At 45.8% G+C, this 22873-nt stretch overlaps 1 protein-coding gene across 4 annotated transcripts in view; it reads left to right on the top strand.

Annotated features, from left to right (window-relative positions):
* The first annotated feature begins 230 nt into the window (after window positions 1-230).
* TYK2 (tyrosine kinase 2) overlaps window positions 231-22873 on the top strand; it is a 39926-nt gene continuing 17283 nt past the window's right edge. For 2 of the 4 annotated variants that reach the window (XM_075206833.1, XM_075206837.1), the window contains exons 1-8: window positions 231-335; window positions 14999-15178; window positions 16607-16730; window positions 17202-17355; window positions 18154-18317; window positions 18827-19199; window positions 20746-20943; window positions 21513-21670. In XM_075206833.1, coding sequence (XP_075062934.1) covers window positions 15001-15178; window positions 16607-16730; window positions 17202-17355; window positions 18154-18317; window positions 18827-19199; window positions 20746-20943; window positions 21513-21670 — 1349 coding nt within the window. In that variant the 5' untranslated portion in view covers window positions 231-335; window positions 14999-15000. Of the gene's footprint in view, window positions 336-6078; window positions 6157-10939; window positions 10995-14998; window positions 15179-16606; window positions 16731-17201; window positions 17356-18153; window positions 18318-18826; window positions 19200-20745; window positions 20944-21512; window positions 21671-22873 lie in introns of those variants that run through there. The other 2 variants (XM_075206836.1, XM_075206835.1) reach the window with 2 other exon arrangements.

The raw sequence follows: 22873 nt of genomic DNA on the forward strand, positions 1-22873 counted from the left end.
TGCAGTATTATGCACACAGATACACATTGTACATAGCTGTGCACACTTGCAGTATTATGCACACACGCAGTGTGCACCCAGAACACATAACACTATAGGGACAGATGGAGTCACAGCACTTCCTACCCAGACATCACAACAACACCCAGCTGACTGATACCCAGAGCCCGGACTCTGGCGCTGCGACCAATCACCGTGGAGAGATGGGCGGAAGTGGGCGGGGCCTCTTAGCCGGGCTCCGCCCAGGTGACGGTGGGTGACGTCACATCTCCTGTGCTGATCTGACAGTGGGCAGACTCCGGGCACCGGGCAGGGGTCATGTGACCTGGGACATGGTAAGAGGAGATGTGTGGTTGTGTGTTAGCCCTCTGTGTACCCCTCCCTGCTCCCCACCATCACCCCTCTGTGTACTCCTCTGTGTACTCCACCATCACCCCTCTGTGCACCCCTCCCTGCTCCCCACCATCACCCCTCTGTGCACCCCACCATCACCCCTCTGTGTACTCCTCTGTGTACCCCACCATCACCCCTCTGTGCACCCCTCCCTGCTCCCCACCATCACCCCTCTGTGCACCCCTCCCTGCTCCCCACCATCACCCCTCTGTGCTTCCTAGTAGTACCCTGTGCAGTGCATGCCTCTTCCCTATTTACATGGAGTATTACCTTATATATATTATTATATCATTTACTTATGTGAGGTTAATCTCCTTCATTATAAGTATCTCCTCCTTTACATATGTCATATTGTCCACTTATGATTATTATTACATCTATCATTTGCATATGTTCTGTTTTCCATATACATTTAAATGTATTATCGTCTTCATTTTTATGTTGTTCTAGCCATAATTATTTATGTGGTGTTATAAAATGTAATGTACACACGTTTTAGTTATTATTCCCATTTATATGCGTTATTAATAGTTCCATTGCTCCATTTGGTACATTATTTCTGTATACAGCACTTTTATTTATTTATTCATCACTGCTCTTTATAGATTATGTATCTCACTATATCACAGCACAGCCCTCTTTACTGTATGTTTATACATTACTCCTCTCATCTCTCTTGTATATCTTCTTGTATCATAACTCTATAATGTCTTTCTCTATACGTCTCGGGCTGTATCTGCCGATTTTGAGTATATTTTGAGTATATTGTACGCAGAACACTCTGCACATAACCGGGAGATACATCAGTAAACGCAGCCCTATCTGCTCCATCTTCGAACGCTAACGACACTAACTACAGCCTGCAATTTTGGAGAGTGTCCGGGGCAGTGAAGTGGCGTTTTACCGTAGTCACTGACCAGTAATGGAGTGCCAAACTGAAGCGCACTCAGCTACGTCCGAGTAAAGCTGTGAGCGTCTCACAGTTACTTGTATTTTTGCTGAATCTCTTGCTCCAGTTACAGGGCTAGTCTAAGTCTTGAGTACTTGTGATGAGTCTTGTATGCATGCTAGAACATGTTTTTAATCAGGAGTATGTAAAATGTATTTTATGCTCTAGGCATTAACAACATTCTAATAAATGTATTTCATGGGGGGGGGGGCACTTTTAAAAAACAAAAACAAAACTGTTTTATCACTAATGCCTGTTTTATTACCAGGTGACATTAATTCAATAATTTATTTATTTTTCTGTGCGTTCTTTTGCGAATTTATAATCCACATCGGTATTGGACGTATCCTACAGCGTCTTGTGTAGTAGAGCACAGCAGACCTGCCCCCGATTTTAACAGCGCATGTATCTTGAGATCTGTACCTTAATGATTTTGGGACTGTGCAAGGCTGAAATACGTGCTTTTAATACAAAACGCAGATTGCGCTCAGAATTAGTTCCTTGATAAATTGGGCCCCTCATGTCTATAATGTGTGCTCCTCTCTGTGATGCAGCTCTCTGTACAGCACTCCTCTCTGTGATGCAGCTCTCTGCACAGCACTCCTCTCTCTCTGTGATGCAGCTCTCTGCACAGCACTCCTCTCTCTCTGTGATGCAGCTCTCTGCACAGCACTCCTCTCTCTCTGTGATGCAGCTCTCTGCACAGCACTCCTCTCTCTCTGTGATGCAGCTCTCTGCACAGCACTCCTCTCTCTCTGTGATGCAGCTCTCTGCACAGCACTCCTCTCTCTCTGTGATGCAGCTCTCTGCACAGCACTCCTCTCTCTCTGTGATGCAGCTCTCTGCACAGCACTCCTCTCTCTCTGTGATGCAGCTCTCTGCGCAGCACTCCTCTCTCTCTGTGATGCAGCTCTCTGCGCAGCACTCCTCTATCTCTGTGATGCAGCTCTCTGCGCAGCACTCCTCTATCTCTGTGATGCAGCTCTCTGCGCAGCACTCCTCTATCTCTGTGATGCAGCTCTCTGCGCAGCACTCCTCTCTCTCTGTGATGCAGCTCTCTGCGCAGCACTCCTCTATCTCTGTGATGCAGCTCTCTGCGCAGCACTCCTCTCTCTCTGTGATGCAGCTCTCTGCGCAGCACTCCTCTCTCTCTGTGATGCAGCTCTCTGCACAGCGACCTCCTCTCTCTCTGTGATGCAGCTCTCTGCGCAGCACTCCTCTCTCTCTGTGATGCAGCTCTCTGCGCAGCACTCCTCTCTCTGTAATGGCGCTCTCTGCGCAGCACTCCTCTCTCTGTAATGGCGCTCTCTGCGCAGCACCCCTCTCTCTGTAATGGCGCTCTCTGCGCAGCACTCCTCTCTCTGTAATGGCGCTCTCTGTACAGCGACCTCCTCTCTCTGTAATGGCGCTCTCTGTACAGCGACCTCCTCTCTCTGTAATGGCGCTCTCTGCGCAGCACTCCTCTCTCTGTAATGGCGCTCTCTGTACAGCGACCTCCTCTCTCTGTAATGGCGCTCTCTGTACAGCGACCTCCTCTCTCTGTAATGGCGCTCTCTGCACAGCGACCTTCTCTCTCTGTAATGGCGCTCTCTGCGCAGCACTCCTCTCTCTGTGATGCAGCTCTCTGCGCAGCACTCCTCTCTCTGTAATGGCGCTCTCTGCGCAGCACCCCTCTCTCTGTAATGGCGCTCTCTGCGCAGCACTCCTCTCTCTGTAATGGCGCTCTCTGTACAGCGACCTCCTCTCTCTGTAATGGCGCTCTCTGTACAGCGACCTCCTCTCTCTGTAATGGCGCTCTCTGCGCAGCACTCCTCTCTCTGTAATGGCGCTCTCTGTACAGCGACCTCCTCTCTCTGTAATGGCGCTCTCTGTACAGCGACCTCCTCTCTCTGTAATGGCGCTCTCTGCACAGCGACCTCCTCTCTCTGTAATGGCGCTCTCTGCGCAGCACTCCTCTCTCTGTGATGCAGCTCTCTGCGCAGCACTCCTCTCTCTGTGATGCAGCTCTCTGCGCAGCACTCCTCTCTCTGTAATGGCGCTCTCTGCGCAGCACCCCTCTCTCTGTAATGGCGCTCTCTGCGCAGCACTCCTCTCTCTGTAATGGCGCTCTCTGTACAGCGACCTCCTCTCTCTGTAATGGCGCTCTCTGTACAGCGACCTCCTCTCTCTGTAATGGCGCTCTCTGCGCAGCACTCCTCTCTCTGTAATGGCGCTCTCTGTACAGCGACCTCCTCTCTCTGTAATGGCGCTCTCTGTACAGCGACCTCCTCTCTCTGTAATGGCGCTCTCTGCACAGCGACCTCCTCTCTCTGTAATGGCGCTCTCTGCGCAGCACTCCTCTCTCTGTGATGCAGCTCTCTGCGCAGCACTCCTCTCTCTGTGATGCAGCTCTCTGTACAGCACTCCTCTCTCTGTGATGCAGCTCTCTGCGCAGCACTCCTCTCTCTGTAATGGCGCTCTCTGCGCAGCACTCCTCTCTCTGTAATGGCGCTCTCTGTACAGCGACCTCCTCTCTCTGTAATGGCGCTCTCTGTACAGCGACCTCCTCTCTCTGTAATGGCGCTCTCTGCGCAGCACTCCTCTCTCTGTAATGGCGCTCTCTGTACAGCGACCTCCTCTCTCTGTAATGGCGCTCTCTGTACAGCGACCTCCTCTCTCTGTAATGGCGCTCTCTGCACAGCGACCTTCTCTCTCTGTAATGGCGCTCTCTGCGCAGCACTCCTCTCTCTGTGATGCAGCTCTCTGCGCAGCACTCCTCTCTCTGTAATGGCGCTCTCTGCGCAGCACCCCTCTCTCTGTAATGGCGCTCTCTGCGCAGCACTCCTCTCTCTGTAATGGCGCTCTCTGTACAGCGACCTCCTCTCTCTGTAATGGCGCTCTCTGTACAGCGACCTCCTCTCTCTGTAATGGCGCTCTCTGCGCAGCACTCCTCTCTCTGTAATGGCGCTCTCTGTACAGCGACCTCCTCTCTCTGTAATGGCGCTCTCTGTACAGCGACCTCCTCTCTCTGTAATGGCGCTCTCTGCACAGCGACCTCCTCTCTCTGTAATGGCGCTCTCTGCGCAGCACTCCTCTCTCTGTGATGCAGCTCTCTGCGCAGCACTCCTCTCTCTGTGATGCAGCTCTCTGCGCAGCACTCCTCTCTCTGTAATGGCGCTCTCTGCGCAGCACCCCTCTCTCTGTAATGGCGCTCTCTGCGCAGCACTCCTCTCTCTGTAATGGCGCTCTCTGTACAGCGACCTCCTCTCTCTGTAATGGCGCTCTCTGTACAGCGACCTCCTCTCTCTGTAATGGCGCTCTCTGCGCAGCACTCCTCTCTCTGTAATGGCGCTCTCTGTACAGCGACCTCCTCTCTCTGTAATGGCGCTCTCTGTACAGCGACCTCCTCTCTCTGTAATGGCGCTCTCTGCACAGCGACCTCCTCTCTCTGTAATGGCGCTCTCTGCGCAGCACTCCTCTCTCTGTGATGCAGCTCTCTGCGCAGCACTCCTCTCTCTGTGATGCAGCTCTCTGTACAGCACTCCTCTCTCTGTGATGCAGCTCTCTGCGCAGCACTCCTCTCTCTGTAATGGCGCTCTCTGCGCAGCACTCCTCTCTCTGTGATGCAGCTCTCTGTACAGCACTCCTCTCTCTGTGATGCAGCTCTCTGTACAGCACCACTCCTCTCTCTGTGATGCAGCTCTCTGTGCAGCACTCCTCTCTCTCTGTGATGCAGCTCTCTGTGCAGCGCTCCTCTCTCTGTGATGCAGCTCTCTGTGCAGCGCTCCTCTCTCTGTGATGCAGCTCTCTGCGCAGCACTCCTCTCTCTGTGATGCAGCTCTCTGTGCAGCACTCCTCTCTCTCTGTGATGCAGCTCTCTGTGCAGCACTCCTCTCTCTGTGATGCAGCTCTCTGTGCAGCACTCCTCTCTCTCTGTGATGCAGCTCTCTGTGCAGCACTCCTCTCTCTGTGATGCAGCACTCCTCTCTGTGATGGCGCTCTCTGCGCAGCACTCCTCTCTCTGTGATGGCGCTCTCTGCGCAGCACTCTCTCTGTGATGGCGCTCTCTGCGCAGTACTCCTCTCTCTGTAATGGCGCTCTCTGTACAGCAACCTCCTCTCTCTGTACAGCACTCCTCTCATCTTCTTCATTGATCACAATGCCAATTAATTAGGAGGTTGATATTGCTCTGCAATGATGTTACTTTGGTTTTCTTTGAGTTGATAGGTTGTGGTCAGCTTTGGTTGTATTTATTTTTTAGGACAGTCAGGCTTTGTTGAAGGCTTCTTTCTATGGTCATCTGCTTATGGCAGGTACTTGGCCTCAGTATTGTGTAGGGTGAGTCCTGGGGCTGTGGTGGAGTCTAGTGCTCTGAAAAAGTCATTGATGTATAAAGAGAATTGGATTGCACTCTTTGCCCTGCTGGAGGTCCGCTGTACTCTAACCATTGTAGTCTATGAATTTTTGATGTCCTCCTATGCTTTTCCGCTGTCCATTATTTTATGGAACAGGTCTGGTGCCGCACTCAAATGTCTTTCTACAGTCCACAAAACATGCAAAAACAGTTTCTATTGTTTGTGTTGTGGACATGGCACTTGCTCAGGTTGCGAAAGGTTGTAGATGTTCTCCATGATGTGAGGATTTGGCATGAATCCTGCTTGGCTTTTACTCAACCATTCTGTTCTGTAAGGCAGGTAATAATTTCCTCGTTCGAGATACTGTTGAACAGTTTTCCCAGCTTGCTGCTGACACAGATCTCTCCATAGTTGGCCAGGTGTAGACGATCCATAGTCTATGTATATTGGTGTTACAAGGTCTTAGATTCACCATCTCAGGTAGGATTCCATCTCTTTGACTTTTTTAATGACATGAGTTATATTTTGTCTGTTATTTCTCAGGCAGTGATCCAGAGGTTGTGATCTGACATGTCTGTTTGCTGGGTGACTGGATTCATTGATGTTCCCAGGGTCTGTATCTGTAATGGCATAGTCCAGTATACTTGTGCCTACATGTGAATTGGGTGTAGGTCGATCAGTCGTACCCTCTGTGGTCTACCTATTCTGAACACACATCCAACATATGTTCAACAGTTCTTTTCCACCTTTGTTCACGGTACCAACACAACTGCTTCTTTCTTGCATTATTAAATTGTGACAATAACAGTTCCAAACATATATTAGTTTGTATTATTCATTAAATTGTCCTTCACGCTGCCTGTTCTAGCATTGAGGTTCCCATTTTTCAGCCTTCTGCCCAGGGTAAAGAAGTGAGCAGCCTTCCTGTGGCTGGATCACATAGGAATAACTGCATGACCAGGGGCCAGATTGTGGGGACATGACCCACTGGTTGCTCGTCCTGACAAGGGGGAAAGGAGTGTGTCTGGATCACTTAGGAATAACTGTGGGACCAGGGGTCAGATTGTGGGGATATGACCCATTGGTTGCTCGCGTGGACAAGAAGGGAGGAATGTGGCTGGATCACTTAGGAATAACTGATTGTAGATATTTATTTTAATTAAGGGTGTAGTGCAGCTCTGTTTATCATTGCAAACGTACTGATATTTTTTTAGATTGTGTGTATTTCGGTATAGGGAATGCATTAATTTCTAATGTATTATGCCAGGTTAGGGGGAGTCTGTTTTGCTGAAAGCAGGGAATGCTAAGTAATTATTTTCCTGTGAAGTGACAAACACAGCAGGAGGTCATTACCTTTTGGTCCTGTGTAGGTTTTCTTCCTGTATCTTAGAACCTGTCTGAATAATGCAGACTCAGGATACAGGTAATTTAAGATATCACAGATTGCTGTGAATTTTGAAAATTAAACTGTGTTAAATGCAAGATGGACAAACTACATAAATATTGCAGCCAGCAAGTTTAGGAAAAAACAGATTGGTGTAAATTTTGTTAACTTTGCATTGCGTTTAAATCCAAGTTTGAAGAAAATATTGCATCCTGATACTAAATATTTGATGTAATATCTCAGACTTTGCAGAGCTAACTAGGATCAGGGGACGGTGTTACCCCCTGCTAACGTGTGTATCATGTGTATAAAAGGAGCACTGTTTTCATTTTCTGTCTGAACTTCTGGATGATCACCAGTACCACAATCTGGTGTGTAAAAGTCCTTTTCAGGAATCTTGAGCAATAAAGCATCACTTCTTGAAGATTCGACTATTACCTGCTGTATCCTGTGACCAACAGATAAGAGCTTACACTCTAATCCGTTCCCAGTCTGTCCTGTGTTGAACCCAGCATTTCTGTGTTAACACTCTGCCCGCTACCCAGCAGTCCTGATCCATAGTAAGCGGTCAGGAGGTACCAGCCAGCCCACAGCAAAGAGGCGCTTCAGCAGCTATACCAGCTACCCCAGAAGTATGCGGTTCTGGATGCCGCAAAGGTAACAGCCGAATTCTCCTTCAACTATTGTGCAGTCGGCAAGTGTATGGTGACACCAGTCAGAGTGGTCAGTAACAGTCGGTTACTGACGGTGAGAAGGAATCCACGATAAACTGTTTAGGAAGAACATCTCTCCTTTCCGCTTCCCCCTACAGACCGGGTGGCGAAGAAAGCCCATCCGGTCACACTTCATTTTTAGGATCTCAAATCCGTGAGGGTTGAAGTAGGAGGGAGTCTGATAGGTGGATGTATGTACCACATAGGTAAATGTCAGACCAAGTGGTATTGCTCACGTTAACTATCAATTCGTAGTACAATGATAAGAAATTAATTAACGTCGCAATTTATTAAAATTGATTAGCTGAGAAAGAGGCTCTGATAGGAGCCTGTGACGGGGAATAATCTATAGTAAAGTGATCACTTTACTGACAGGTTCTTATGGTCTTGGACAGGAGGAGCACGAAGCCTGCCTGTGAGGGATCCAAAGATACCTCTCCCACGAAGCTCCGCCCATAGGCTAGAACGGCTAACTCCATCTTCAGATGGCGTTCACTGCCGGGGTGAAGCTCCTTATTTTGTAGCTTGATAAATAATTGATGCAGTCCCCATAGACTTTGTGATTGTGGAGGCTGGGACTGCGATCCTCTAATAATAAATAGCCTCTTTACCTTAAAATGCGAGGGATTTAAACCTCTTCGGAGGTTCATAAACAGACCTGACTCTTTTATTATCCTCCTTTGAAGTCCTCCTTGTACCATATTAACATTCATTCTCACCCCACTTCCTGTATTCTTAACCACTTCTGACCTAATCTCTTCTAACTAATGTTATGTATACAATGTGATTATATACCTCGTGTTCAACAATTATCTACTCTCGTACTGCATCACCTTTTGTCTTGTGACCTCTTTCCTTCGTGCCACAGTCATTTGCCCACATTGAAGGCAGCCATGTTGAAATGTAAAGCAATATCAATTCACTAAGAACTAGTGACATCACTGTTGCTCCGCCCACAAAATGGTCCTCTCCACCTGATATATATTTTAAATTACCCATAAATAACACATGCCAAAGCCGAGAACTACTTACTGTTGTCTCCCAGGTTTATTATAATTCTAGTTTTTCAGTGTTTATTTTTCCACAGAATAAACTGGAATCCATTACATATAATTTGTTTCTATGTTAAACAGGGGGCACGGTTTGGTTGTGGGGTGCCAGGGGATAGGATCCCAGAGGACAGGATCACCGGGAATTGGTCTCGAGGGATAGGCTGCTAGGGGACACAATCCAAGAGGAGAGCACAGTTATTGGGAGAGAGAGATGGGTATCGGGGGACAGAAGGGGCTATTTTTTATTTTTTTATTTTATCCCCCATTCTGATATATAATCAGAATGTGTGTGTATATTATTATTATTATTATTATTATTATTATTATTATTATTATTATTTTTATTATTTTTATTTTGTTTACTTTTAGATAATGCCCCCATCTCCAATGTAACCTTTGTATTAATTATCTTGGTGATTGGTAGCTATTGCTACTGACTTCTCCCCCTCGGCACTGAGGGGCTTTCCACACCTTAGCTATGCACTGTGTTCTAATCCCCCCCCGATACAACACACTTATTGATATAGTTAAAGTGCGATCGTGATCTACACGACAAACGACTGTTTAGTCAGATATTGCATTAATGTGTACGCTCCAACGATCATGCTTATCGTACCAAAACACATCGCATCTATTGATTGTGTATTATAAGCTTCTTATAAATTACAATCAATGATGGAATGATGTCGGGCAAATGTGGAAGAACGTATGCCCTCCCGACAAGCAGATGTCTATAGTGTGTACATAGTCATGATCTTCTCAGCAGATGGTTATGAGCGATGAAGAGCACAGGTCTGAAGATAAATCTTGTAGCTGCATGACCATTGGGACTTTCAGTCCTTGGCAGAATCGTTACAGAAATCGCATCTGAAGTAAAATGCAATAGCGAGCACCCAGCCTTAGGGCTAGATTTACTAAGCTGTGGGTTTGCAAAAGTGTGGATGTTGCCTATAGCAACCAATCAGATTCTAGCTGTCATTTTGTAGAAAGTACTAAATAAATGAAAGCTAGAATCTGATTGGTTGCTATAGGCAACATCCCCACTTTTTCAAACCCGCAGCTTAGTAAATCTAGCCCTTAGTGTGTTTTTCTGTTATAGAAGCAGCACGTGCATTTAATGCGTTTAACTGATTTTAGTCGTATTGAGGTCTAGGACGGACCCTAGACTGTTTGGTATTTCCCTGGGATCCCCCCTTGGGCCTTGGTACCACTCCCAATAAGTGGTGATGGTGAAATGGGAAGTGGATTCTCTGCTCCTAAAACGAAAAAGTACATTTTGGTTTTTGTGAGTGGAGTAGTAGTGGTGGTGGGGAACTTGTCAAGATACTGGTGGAAGGTCCCTGAATTTTGGGGAAGGGCCCTGACTGCAATCAGACTTCAAGCTTTTTCGGTTTTAACATAAAAATTCCAGAAAGCCCTTCATCAAAGTCATACAATTTATTTGTTTGCCACTATCTTGAGCAGGGTGAAGACATTGTTAAAGGATCGCTAAGCCAGTTTCTGACAACGATCACCAATATAGATGTAAAGGTTTTGGAAGCAGAAGACCTTTGAGATGAAGTTGTGATGGTGTGGGGAAGATATTTTCCTATACACGGCAAACTTCCTGTCGGAACTCTAATTGGCCACCCTTTTCCACAAAATGGTTGTTAGAGACCTAAAGCTGCTACACAGCAAATACAATGTCCAAGCATCTCAAGTTTTGTCGAGGTATGAAAACGTTTATTTTAGGTTTAGGTGCATCTTAACTAGCCCTTGGAGCTGGCAATCATTCTAAGGCCTGTGTTACTTGCTCTGGGGCATGCTATGCAATCTTTCTCTGTAAACCTGCTGAATCACTTACATTTTTCTCATATACATTCAAGAACACTGGCGTTAGGGAGAGTCTGCTTTAGAATGAGAAAAATGCATAATGACTAAAACAGAAAAAGATTGAAGGAACACATGGGTAGTCTAATAAGAATTAGTGTTGTCTTGGCCCTTTACATCAGGCGGTTTACAGATGATGTTAATCCGGCAGTGGTGTTTTTCTAATAATTATTTTGGCACGCGCAGTTCCTTCTGTTTGCTGAGTAACAGGTTTTGTCTGCTAATATTTTCAGACGGCAGAGGAGCTGGTAAAAGAAGCCACAATGCTTTCTTTGTTTTGAAGTGTTCCTTGCTGTGAAGGTCAGTGCTTGTGTAAAGAAGGGGACTCTCTGAGAAACGTTAAAAGGATGTGGTTAACTTAAAGTGTCAGGGACCGAGAGAGAACAGACTGAGAGGGGGAACAACAGGTGGAAAATACAGTCTGGAAACTGCTCAGTCTTTTCTGTATTGTGAGCTTAGGACGCACGTTGGGCAAAAATATGTTTCTCCGTCTGCAGTGAAGGGAAACAGACAATGGGTTATACTCCACCTTCTATTGCTGGGCACTAGACAGATAACAGAATCCTGCCCCTCGTAATGCCCCTTTCCTCCACAGTGCCTGGCAGAGGAGGGGAATATGTGTCCTTGTGATTTCTTTTTTCTTTATTTCATTTTACTTTCTTTTAATTTTAGAATGTTGAGAGATTATTGAGAGGAGGTATCGGCTATTCCACTGGAGTGCGGCAGGGGGTACTTTGCAAACCCCTCTCCATTCTCCTGCCCTCCCTCTGTCCACGGCCCCAGGATCTGGGATTTAGCTCTTCTGCTCCATCAGCCTGTCTCGGGGCTTTTCCACAGCCGACCAGTGCTCCAGGCCACCTTACACTGACTCTGTCCTAGGGCCACCTTCATCCCTGGGTTGTCCTGTGCAAACTGTCTGCAAGGGCCGAGTGGGCCCTTTATACTCAGTGGACCCATTTTCCCATCTCTCTCGGTCATTGCTGGAGGGAATCAAAGTGTGCATTGCAGTGGGCTGTGTAATTGTTATCGCGGGTCACTGGCGTGGTGTAACCTTTTTGATTGTTTTCTGGGGCACAGGCCTTGTAATTATGTTGTGGGGGTCACAGGGTGGCATGCAAACATTTCTGGGGAGTACATACTGGTGTAAAAGTGGAGCAGCGACTAGTTTTGTTGGCCACAGACCTGGGTACTGCGTTGTACAATGGGTACAGGCTGTGCATACTATGCTGGTCATTTTGGACTGTGTGCCGTATAATTTTTCAAGCCATCTCTTGCAGATCAGGATTAATACCTACTTGCCAAAGTGCATAACTCCACCCGCAATATTTTCAACGTGGTGCACTAAATTCTATTTAAAAAAAAAAGTCGGCCACTTGCTTTTGGATACATTTGTTCAGGCCCAATATAATGCAGTAGCAATAGTGAGCAGTATATGATTGTAGCATATCCATGATCTAACAGCTCTCTCCTGGTTTGCCTCCTATCTCTCTGGCCACTTTCTTAGTGTCTCTACATCCGCCTATCCTCCCAAATCCCCCCCCCCCTCTATGTCTTTCATTTGGAGTCCCCTAAGGCTCTGTCCTTGGCCCTCTGTTTGTCTCTCACTACACCACCTCTCTCAGTGAACTTATTTAATCATTTGGACTCCAATATCTCCTGCTGACAAATTTATCTTTCCTCCCCCTGACCTCTCTTCTGTCTCCCTAACCCGGGTATCTAGCTGTCTCTCAGCTGTAACTACATGGATGTTACAGCGCTTCCTCAAACTCAACATCTCCAAATCCAAGCTCATCATCTTTCCTCCCGCCAATGTTGATGTCCCTCCCAAAATCTCCTTCTTGGTTGACAACATAACTCTCTCTCCTGCCACCCGATGCCTTGGAGTCACCATTGATTCTGCCCTCAGCTTTACCCTTCATATCCATTCCCTCACCAAGTCCTGCCACTTCCTCCTCCGTAACATCGCGAAAATTCGTCCCTTCATCTCTCAGGAGGCAACAAAAATCCTGGTTTATTCACTCATAATTTCTCGCCTTGACTATTGCAACCTCCTTCTCACTGGCCTTCTTGTTTCTTACTTGTATGACTTTCAGTCCATAGAGAATGCTGCGGCTAGGCTCATCTTCCTCTCCTGTCACTCCTCTTCCGCTTCTCCTCTGTAAATCCCTTCATTGGCTCCCTATCCGTTTCAGAATTAAGTTAAAGCTCCTTACTCTCACTTACAAAGCCCTTACCAATGTTTCTCCCCCTTACATCTCTGACCTTGTATCGAGGTACATACCTACCTGACCACTGCGCTCCGTCTCTGACCTCCTCCTCAATTAACCTCTCATTACCTCCTCGAATGATCCAAGACTACTGCCGTGCTGACCCCATTCTTTGGAACTCCCTACCCCACCTCACATGACTCTCCCCCAACCTTCAGTGCTTCAAACGCTCACTCAAAACTCACCTTTTCAAGCTCGCCTATCCTGCCACCTCCTAACCATTCTATCCATCACCTCCTCTTCCTTCGCCCACCATGTCCATTCTATCCCAGCTAATCCTACTGTCTCTCACCACATCTCTAGAATGTAAGCTCTCACGACCAGGGTCCTCTCTATCATTTGTCTTATGTCTGTCCACTATCTGACTCCCTCGTACGTCCTGTCCTGTCTGTGTTAGTCCCCATACACTGACCTGAATGACAATATAACCGTAGGGTGTAGATGGAATCTCTGCTGAGTTCTACTATCTGTCTTACTGCTTAACAGGATATACATTGTATCTTAACATCTTTAAGCACTTAAGAAACTGTTGTTTTCATTCTGAGGAACTGACACATTTCTGCTTTATTCTGATGTATAAGTGAGCAAAATAAAAGTATAATGTGCTTAAATTGAGCATACACTAAAAAAATGTAAGAGCTTTCCATGTGCTGTTTTATTTAGTGTGACTAATGCCTTGTAAATACATTATTTTTCCAATGATCTAGCAGTGCTTGGCTAGTCTGTCGTGGAATGAATAGTACTACTATTTATATCCATACTTTATTATTAAATTGCATATTGTGAACATGCAGACACATTACGCAATGTTTATAAGCAGTGAGTATATTGGTGAGGGAGTTTACACTTGCTAAATGTCTTTTGTAATGTTAAGTGTTGGGTAGATCCTGCATAAGACTACACACCCTTATTGCAGATGTTTTGTGATGTAAATCAGGTCAGACCTTTCTACAGCTTTATTGTGAGCAACTAAATTCAAGTGAAAAACAAGTACAGTTTTTTATGAAAAAGCAGTGAAAAAAGCCTACAATACCCCGGTTGCATAAGTATGCACATCCTTTCATAACAGGGATGTAGCTGTGTTCAGTATTAACCAATCGCATTCAAAATCATGTTCAAAGGTAAGAAGCATACACCTGCCAGCAAGTGATTGTGGTTAACCCCAAATAAAGATCAGACGTACCTATAGGATCTCCTTGCAGCTTTTTTGGTTGCATTATACTGGGATAGCCATGATCTGCAGGGAGCTTTCTATACATCTATGGGATTGTTCAAATGTACCAATCAGCAGAGGGGTGTAAGAGTAATTCAAAGGCATTACATGTGCTGCGGAACACTGTGAACAGACTCACTGACAATATCAGTACGTTCCTCCAAACTTGATGATAGTAGAAGGATAAAGCCCATCAGGGAGGCTATTAAGTGGTCTACAGCAACATTAATGGAGCTGCAGGAATTTTTGTCAGAAACTGGACACTCCGTGCATGTGCCAACATCTCCCGTATTCTGCATGTGTCTGGCCTATAGGGTAGGGTGGCAAGACAGAGGACATTTCTCATAAAAAAAAAAAATAATAATTTCAGGCCTGTCATTTAATTACCTTAAACCATGTGGGAAAATGTATTCTAATCTGATGCGACCAAGGTTGACGTTTGCAGGGAAGAGTCAGATAGGATCACAAAGTCCAGGTGTGCGAAGTTGTTAGAGACTTGTATAACTCTTCCTTTCAAAAAGATTTGCTGCTATAATAAAAGCAGAAAGTATTAATTTATGGGTGTGCACATTTAGGCAAAAAGGGTATTGCAGTTTTTTTATTTTCACTTTTTTTCACTTATATTTTGTTGGTTACAAGGTCACATTATAGGTGGAAAAGGGTCTGACACTATTTATCTTGATTTCAGGCTTTACCTCATAAACACCTGTAATTTTAATAAGGGTGTGTAGTTTTATTATATCCACTGTGTATATGCAGGATTTGTCTTGTGATGATATATCAGTGATCTGTAATGACTGCCTGTTCTCTATCCTGCCCCCTAGTGATGGCTCTGTGTCAGTGCACAGTAAAACACAGTGATTCTGACATGGAGGGCTGTACCTTCACCGGAGCTGGGCTCAGGGTGTATCTGTACTGGAGCAATGGAAAAGAGCATTATGTCAGCTTCACCCAGAATGTCACTACCGCTGAAGAGATCTGTGTGCTTCTAGCTGAGAGGCTTGGTAAGAAATCAGTAGGTTACAGGATGTGGGAACAAGATGTGGGGTGACACAGACAGGGGGGAGCTATGTGACGTGGAGTCTGTCCTTCCCACCACAGGGTGACACAGACAGGAGGGAGCTATGTGACATGGAGTCTGTGCCTCCCACCACAGGGTCACACAGACAGGAGGGAGCTATGTGACATGGAGTCTGTCCCTCCCACCACAGGGTGACACAGACAGGAGGGAGCTATGTGACGTGGAGTCTGTCCCTCCCACCTCAGGGTGACACAGACAGGAGGGAGCTATGTGACATGGAGTCTGTCCCTCCCACCACAGGGTGACACAGACAGGAGGGAGCTATGTGACATGGAGTCTGTCCCTCCCACCTCAGGGTGACACAGACAGGAGGGAGCTATGTGACGTGGAGTCTGTCCCTCCCACCTCAGGGTGACACAGACAGGAGGGAGCTATGTGACATGAAGTCTGTCCCTCCCACCACAAGGTGACACAGACAGGAGGGAGCTATGTGACATGGAGTCTGTGCCTCCCACCACAGGGTGACACAGACAGGAGGGAGCTATGTGACATGGAGTCTGTCCCTCCCACCACAGGGTGACACAGACAGGAGGGAGCTATGTGACGTGGAGTCTGTCCCTCCCACCACAGGGTGACACAGACAGGAGGGAGCTATGTGACGTGGAGTCTGTCCCTCCCACCACAGGGTGACACAGACAGGAGGGAGCTATGTGACGTGGAGTCTGTCCTTCCCACCACAGGGTGACACAGACAGGAGGGAGCTATGTGACATGGAGTCTGTGCCTCCCACCACAGGGTGACACAGACAGGAGGGAGCTATGTGACATGGAGTCTGTCCCTCCCACCACAGGGTGACACAGACAGGGGGGAGCTATGTGACTTGGAGTCTGTCCCTTCCACCACAGGGTGACACAGACAGGGGGAGTTATGTGACATGGGGTCTGTCCATCCCACCACAGGGTGACACAGACAGGAGGGAGCTATGTGACATGGAGTCTGTCCCTCCCACCACAGGGTGACACAGACAGGAGGGAGCTATGTGACATGGGGTCTGTCCCTCCCACCACAGGGTGACACAGACAGGGGGAGCTATGTGACATGGGGTCTGTCCCTCCCACCACAGGGTGACACAGACAGGAGGGAGCTATGTGACGTGGAGTCTGTCCCTCCCACCACAGGGTGATATAGACAGGAGGGAGCTGTGTGACAGAGGATTATATTCTCCAGTAATAATAAACTTTGAAGTACTGTAATGTAATTTACAAAAAAAATGGGTAGAATATATATTTATATGTTTATGTCTGTGTTGTTTACTGAGAGCACTGTATGTGGACATAATGGGTTATTTGTGACACTGTATACGTCATGTGATGTTGAATTGATTTCTAGCATGTTTCTGTCTGTATTGCAGGTATTACTCCTATCTGTTATACTTTATTTGCCCTTTATGATGTACAAACAAAACACTGGTATCCACCTAATCATGAGTTTAAAATCACAAGTGATATGAAATTGCTTCTCCATTTTCGAATGAGGTGAGCAATTGCTAATTATTAATTAAATAACCTCTATATCTCCTCCTATTACTCCATATACCCTCTCCCTATAACTCCTCCATTTACTCCATATAACCTCTCCCTATAACTCCTCCTATTACTCCATATAACCTCTCCCTATAACACCTCCTATTACTCCATATACCCTCTCCCTATAACTCCTCCTATTACTCCATATAACCTCTCCCTATAACTCCTCCTATTACTCCATATAACCTCTCCCTATAACTCCTCCTATTACTCCATATAACCTCTCCCTATAACTCCTCCTATTACTCCATATAACCTCTCCCTATAACTCCTCCTATTACTCCATATAACCTCTCCCTATAACTCCTCCTATTACTCCATATAACCTCTCCCTATATCTCCTCCTATTACTCCATATAACCTCTCCCTATAACTCCTCCTATTACTTTAGATAACGCCCCCTGTCATTGTCTGTTTCAGGTACTATTTCAGGAACTGGCATGGGATGAGTGAGACGGAGCCAGCTGTCTGTCGCAATGTCCCTAAGATAAGTGACAGCAGTGAGGACAGGAGCCGCGCTGAGCAGTCTGGGGCCATCCTGGATTTGGCGTCATTTGAGTACCTGTTTGAACAGGTATAGTTGGACTGAAAGATTGTAGAATGATTATGACTAGTGATAGTAGGAGGAAGTGGTGTAATTGTCTCCTGCAAACAAGTTGATGCCATTAGAGTTGTGTAACATTAAAACTAACCATGTGCTGTTTGTATTTCAAGCTGTTTTTAAAAAATGTGTTTTCCACCCTCTGATTACATTAATTTACTGGCATACATGTGCCTTTTTGTGACTTTTGCCAAGTGCATTGTTTTATCTTCCTGACCTTATTCTGGGATTCTTGGCCATGTGTTCGTATCATTGAGCAGACTTGTCTCTTTTTGGTGGCCTGAGATACGACACAAACTTGGTGGGTCTGAAAGCTGCTCTGTGTCATGTCCAAGGGCAGGGGAAACAAACAAGTCTGCCTGAGTGATATCTTGTTGGAAAGCACTGATGGTACATGAGAACATAAAGCAAGGCATTTAGTAAACTTTCCAGGAATGTGTCAACAGGACAAATTATTGGTCATCTGAAAGGGGAATGACTCTTTAAATAGGAAAACATGATGGGTATCTGTTCTGAGTGGGTAAAGACTTTACAGCAAGTTCTCAGAGCTTTCAGCAAGACCCCTGAACAATCTAGTGTGTATGGCCAGACTTTTTATTATACATTATTTGACCACATACAGACCCTCACTCCGTGTGCCAGATGCGCATTGCCGTATTTGCATAACCTGATTGGTCCTTCCCCAGTTGTTGCTGGACCATTTGTAGTCCTTATAGTTTCGTGTGAGCTTCAGTTGTCCTCTTCTCCAGGCTGATCTTGCGTCTCTTGCAGGGCAAGTTTGACTTTGTGAATGATGTGGTGTCGCTGAAGGATTTTCACACTGATCAGGACATCCACAAGTTTAAGAATGAGAGCCTGGGAATGGCGGTTCTGCACCTGTCTCACATCGCCATCAGAAAGAAGGTGTCGCTGGAAGAGGTGGCCAAGAAAGTTAGGTGGGTGCTGCTTTCGTGGCTTGTTACGTCCGCCATTTGAGCGCTGTCTCCATGGGTCTATTGTCAGCACTACCATTTCTTATTGCTTTCTGGTTGGTTTAGCTGTCTGCATCATTAAACTAAACTTTTTATTTCGGGTGCAATCCGGTGATCTGAAATAAAACACAAAGCTGTATACACCTACACTTGGGGGTTCCAGCAATTTGGCAATGTGTGTTTTGGTCTGAGCAGGGGTTCCTCCCTTCTGCTTCAGCTGTGATAAGCTCCCCTGCCAACTTCAAGGCATCTCCTGTAGGTGAGTCCCTAGCATGTGAAAGAAATATATATTCAGGGTGCCTTGAAGTTGGCAGGTGAGCTTATCCCAGAACTAATAGTAAATGTTTTGCATCGTTGTTCTGTATGTTTAAGGTGGATCGCTTTTGATTTCAACAAGTGTCTATCCTGCAGATAAGACAAATGAGGCATTGTTTGTTTGCGGCATCGGTGTATAATATTTATGGTTTCCGCAGCTTCAAGGAATGCATTCCCAAGTCGTTTTGCCGGCAGATTCAGCAGAACAACTACCTAACAAAGTTCCGCATAAGGAATGTTTTCAGAAAATTTGTCCGACATTTCCATCTCCACACGGTGAGTCCCGGCAGGCTGAGCGAGGAGGACGTTATGTACAAATACATGTCCACCCTGGAGAACTTGGCGCCCAAGTTCGGCTGCGAGGTGTTCAGGACTCTGTCGTTGGAGCTGCCGACGGAGGGAGAGAAGCTGCCTTTATATATCAACGGGGGCTACGTGGATCACACGGACTGCAGCGAGGAGTCCACCGCAACACATCAGGTCATGGTGAGCGGAGTGTCAGGAATGAAGTGGAGGACTATGAAAGGAGAGGTGAGTTTGCGGAAGAAAATCATCTGTTATATGTATCTGCGCCTGAAATGTCATTAAATCACTTTTTTCTTATAAGATCTTCCCTTCGGTATCGCCACATTGTACAGCTTGCTATGTTTGCCGGTTCTGTATGCCAGTTGATGTAAATGCCAAGTGCCAGCCTCACCCATTCACATGGTCGGACTGAATGGAGCATTCTGTTCACGTGACATTATGGTGTTTATTGAGGCTATACATAATGTGTCCTGTGCACTGCTATGATGTGTTGGGATGGAGCACACAAACTGACAATAGTATAGAAATGGTAAATTTAAACTTTTGGGTTATTTTCCTGCATATTTTTTTTTTTTTTTTCTTTTCTTCAGCTTTTTACTTTCTTTTACCATTGATACGTTATAGATTTGCATTCAAGGTAAAGATATTTTTGCACTCCTGCTTCTGACACACACAATGTTGACCCCACTCATTCTTACTGATAGGGGCACAAGCCTTTTAGGCACGCTTCCCATGAGAATCCAGTGACTTGAAGTGGAAGTGTCTAGACAAGCCTGTAGCCAATCAGAGCATTAGAATGATCTCAGGGTTATGTAGCCAATCGGAGCATTAGAATGTTCACGATGATAGACCAATCTGTAGCCAGTCAGACCATTACAATGGCTACATGTTGGTGTATCCATATGAATGATTTAATGATCTGATTGGCTGGAATGCAAATGTTGTATCTAAGCACGGGGAATGTTCTGATGCTCTGATTGCTTACTTATTGGTCTATCCGTGTCACCAATTAGACCATTATAAAGTGCACATTAATAGAACAAACCATTTCCATAGTATTAGAATGCTCGCATGGGTAGATGAATGTGTAGCCAGATGGGTCATTAGAATGTTCATAGGGATAGACCTGTCGGAGCATTAGCATGACCACATTGATAGATCAATCTGTACTAGTGACACATTGGAACATTCATAATACGAACAGCTGACTGCAAGTTCTTTTGAGAGCCAGTACTCTGCAATCTGCTCCAACCCTAAATACAGGCAGTAGGTCCAGAGAAAATAGCAGGAAGAGTGGTTGATTGAATCTGAAGACGGCAAACTGCAATGTTTATAGTTTTGATTTGAACCTTTTTTTTTTTTTTTTTTCTACTCTGTTACGGATATTTATCAAAAAACTGGCGCATAAGAAAAAGCTACTGTAACCCATAGTGAACAGATTAACTGGACAAGGTACAAGGAATTGTATTACTAGCTGCTTGACTTTCTCTGGGACAACACAACTAATGGCTATAAATGGGTGAACTTATAGACGTCTGTGTGTTTTATAAACCTCGCTAATTATGTATGACTCTAATCGCCATTTTTCTACTATTCTGAGTTTCTATCACGATCTGATTGGTTGCTATAATTTGCAGCATGTTTGTGCCGGGCACAAGTTTTGTAAGTTTAAATAATAACACCTAGACAATTACCGGTATAGGGAAAGAATGTGTTGAGTTTAATGTGAGAAATCCTTCTGACCTGCTCAGTACGGTGGTTTGTGGTTTAGGAACTTGCAGGAAGCAGCAATCCAAGAAATTACTTCAGCAAGAAGAGTCGTGGGAAAGGGCAGAAGGCTGGAAAGTCAGGGGTTAGGGCGGAAACTGGTGACCAGAAGTGGGTGCAGTTTTGTGATTTCCAGGATATCACCCATATTGTTATCAGCAGGAGTAGAGTCAGCATCAACTGTCAGGACAACCGATGCCTGGTGAGTGTTTGTTACATCCTGTAAGTCGTCTTCAGCCACCTTGTTGCCCCCCCCCTCCTCGGTCTCCTTACCGCCCCCATCCTGCTCTGTCTACCCCCACCCCCCATCTCTCCCCTTTCTCTGCTCTTTCCCCATCTCGCTCTTTGATGCCTCTCACTGGCTGTTTCAGATCTCCTACCCATCTCCCTCTGTTCCTCATTGGCTCTTCTGCCATCTCACATTGCCTCATCTTGCTTCCTCTCTCCCCCATTGTTACTTCCCCCGTCTTGTGACGTCTCTCCTCTGTCTGTCTGGTTCTTTCATCCATCTTGCTCTCCCTCCCATATCGCTCCGGCTTCCCCCTCGCTAGCTTTTTCCCCAGTCTTTCTTGCCCCCTCACTGTATGGTCCCAATCTCACTCTCTCTATAGTTGCCCTCACCTTTTTTCTCCCTCTCTTACACTTCCTCCATCTCGCTTTGTCTCTCCCCTGTTCACCCAGCCTACCCATTCCTTGTTGGTATTTGTATTTTGTTTTTTCACGGTTTATTTCTCTCTTCATGAATCTCTCCTCTCTCTCTCTCCGCTCTAGGAGATCGTTCTGCCATCTTATGAAGAGGCATTGTCTTTTGTATCGCTGGTGGATGGATATTTCAGGCTCACAACCGACTCCAACCACTACCTGTGCCACGAAGTGGCCCCTCCACGCTTAGTGATGAGTGTCCTGAATGGAATTCACGGGCCCATCCAGTATGTATACAATACACCCTTGTCTATATAGAAGACCGATCAGTCTCTTATGGTTCCGCCTCTGACCACGCCCACTTCCTTAGTTACACTATGACACGGCCGGGGTTAATAAGCCATCAGATCTGCCCGTTTGTTCCATCTGCGTCATATGAGGAGAAATTATATCCTGCACTTGTCCAATGTTTTACATTGTATTTTTGCCACTGAAGTGAAAATACACGGCCACCTCTCTATAATACCACCTTGAAACACAAGCCAAGTGTTCTAGTAAGGATGGTGTTCTATAGAGGATGGCCTACCACGCAATGAATGCATTGTAACACACAATTGTACATACAGGTGGATGAGGCTGGTGTTATAAAAGGCTGTACTATACTATTGCCCTATACTATTTATATAGTAGACATTTACAAATGTATATTTTTCTTTACATCGTCAGTATGTGTGGCTCTCATGAGCTCAATCTGTCCAGGATAGCAGTAATACCACCCTTTTATGTATAGTTATGTAGAGGAAAATAAAGAGTTAACACATGATGTATGACTAAAGAAGAACTTGTTAAACTTACATTTTACATATTGGGTGGAGTTCACTAATATATAATCTAATACAAGCCTGGCCAAGCTGCGGATCTCCAGGTGTTGTGAAACTACTAGTGTATCCTGCCGTCAGCTATTGACTGTCTGCCTACTGACAAAGCATGCTGGGGCTTGTAGTTTCATAACACTTTGAGAGCCACAGGTTGGCCAGGCCTGATACAAAGTCCTGCATGCCGGCCATGAGGTGTTGCTCCATTAAGACTCCAATAACCAGCATTTCTTACCTCTCTGCTACTGAGGAGGACCTATGTTATCCACGCCTATATCCCCTAAACTGACCATTCATGTAGATGAGAAGTCTTTGGGGGAGGGGCTTCGACAACACAGCTGCCTGTTAAACAAGCCAGCAGTAGTCACAGAAAGGAGAACAGTGCTGGACTGTTGAAGGCTTCGGGGTGATCCCACAATTGGAGGAGTACTTTGTATCCTATAGTAGTTTTGAGTGGAGCTCACAAAGTTATAAGTGGGTAAATAGCCCAAAGTCTACTTCTGAAGGAGTTGTCCATTCTGTCAATGAGCAGTCCGGTGTAAACGCATCTCGTTTCCATCTCTCCTCCACTTCACTTATTGATAGGAGAATAGAGGTACTCGGAATTTAGAGAGA

The sequence above is a fragment of the Mixophyes fleayi genome, chromosome 4 (genome assembly GCF_038048845.1).
Source record: "Mixophyes fleayi isolate aMixFle1 chromosome 4, aMixFle1.hap1, whole genome shotgun sequence".
Lineage (NCBI taxonomy): Eukaryota > Metazoa > Chordata > Amphibia > Anura > Limnodynastidae > Mixophyes > Mixophyes fleayi.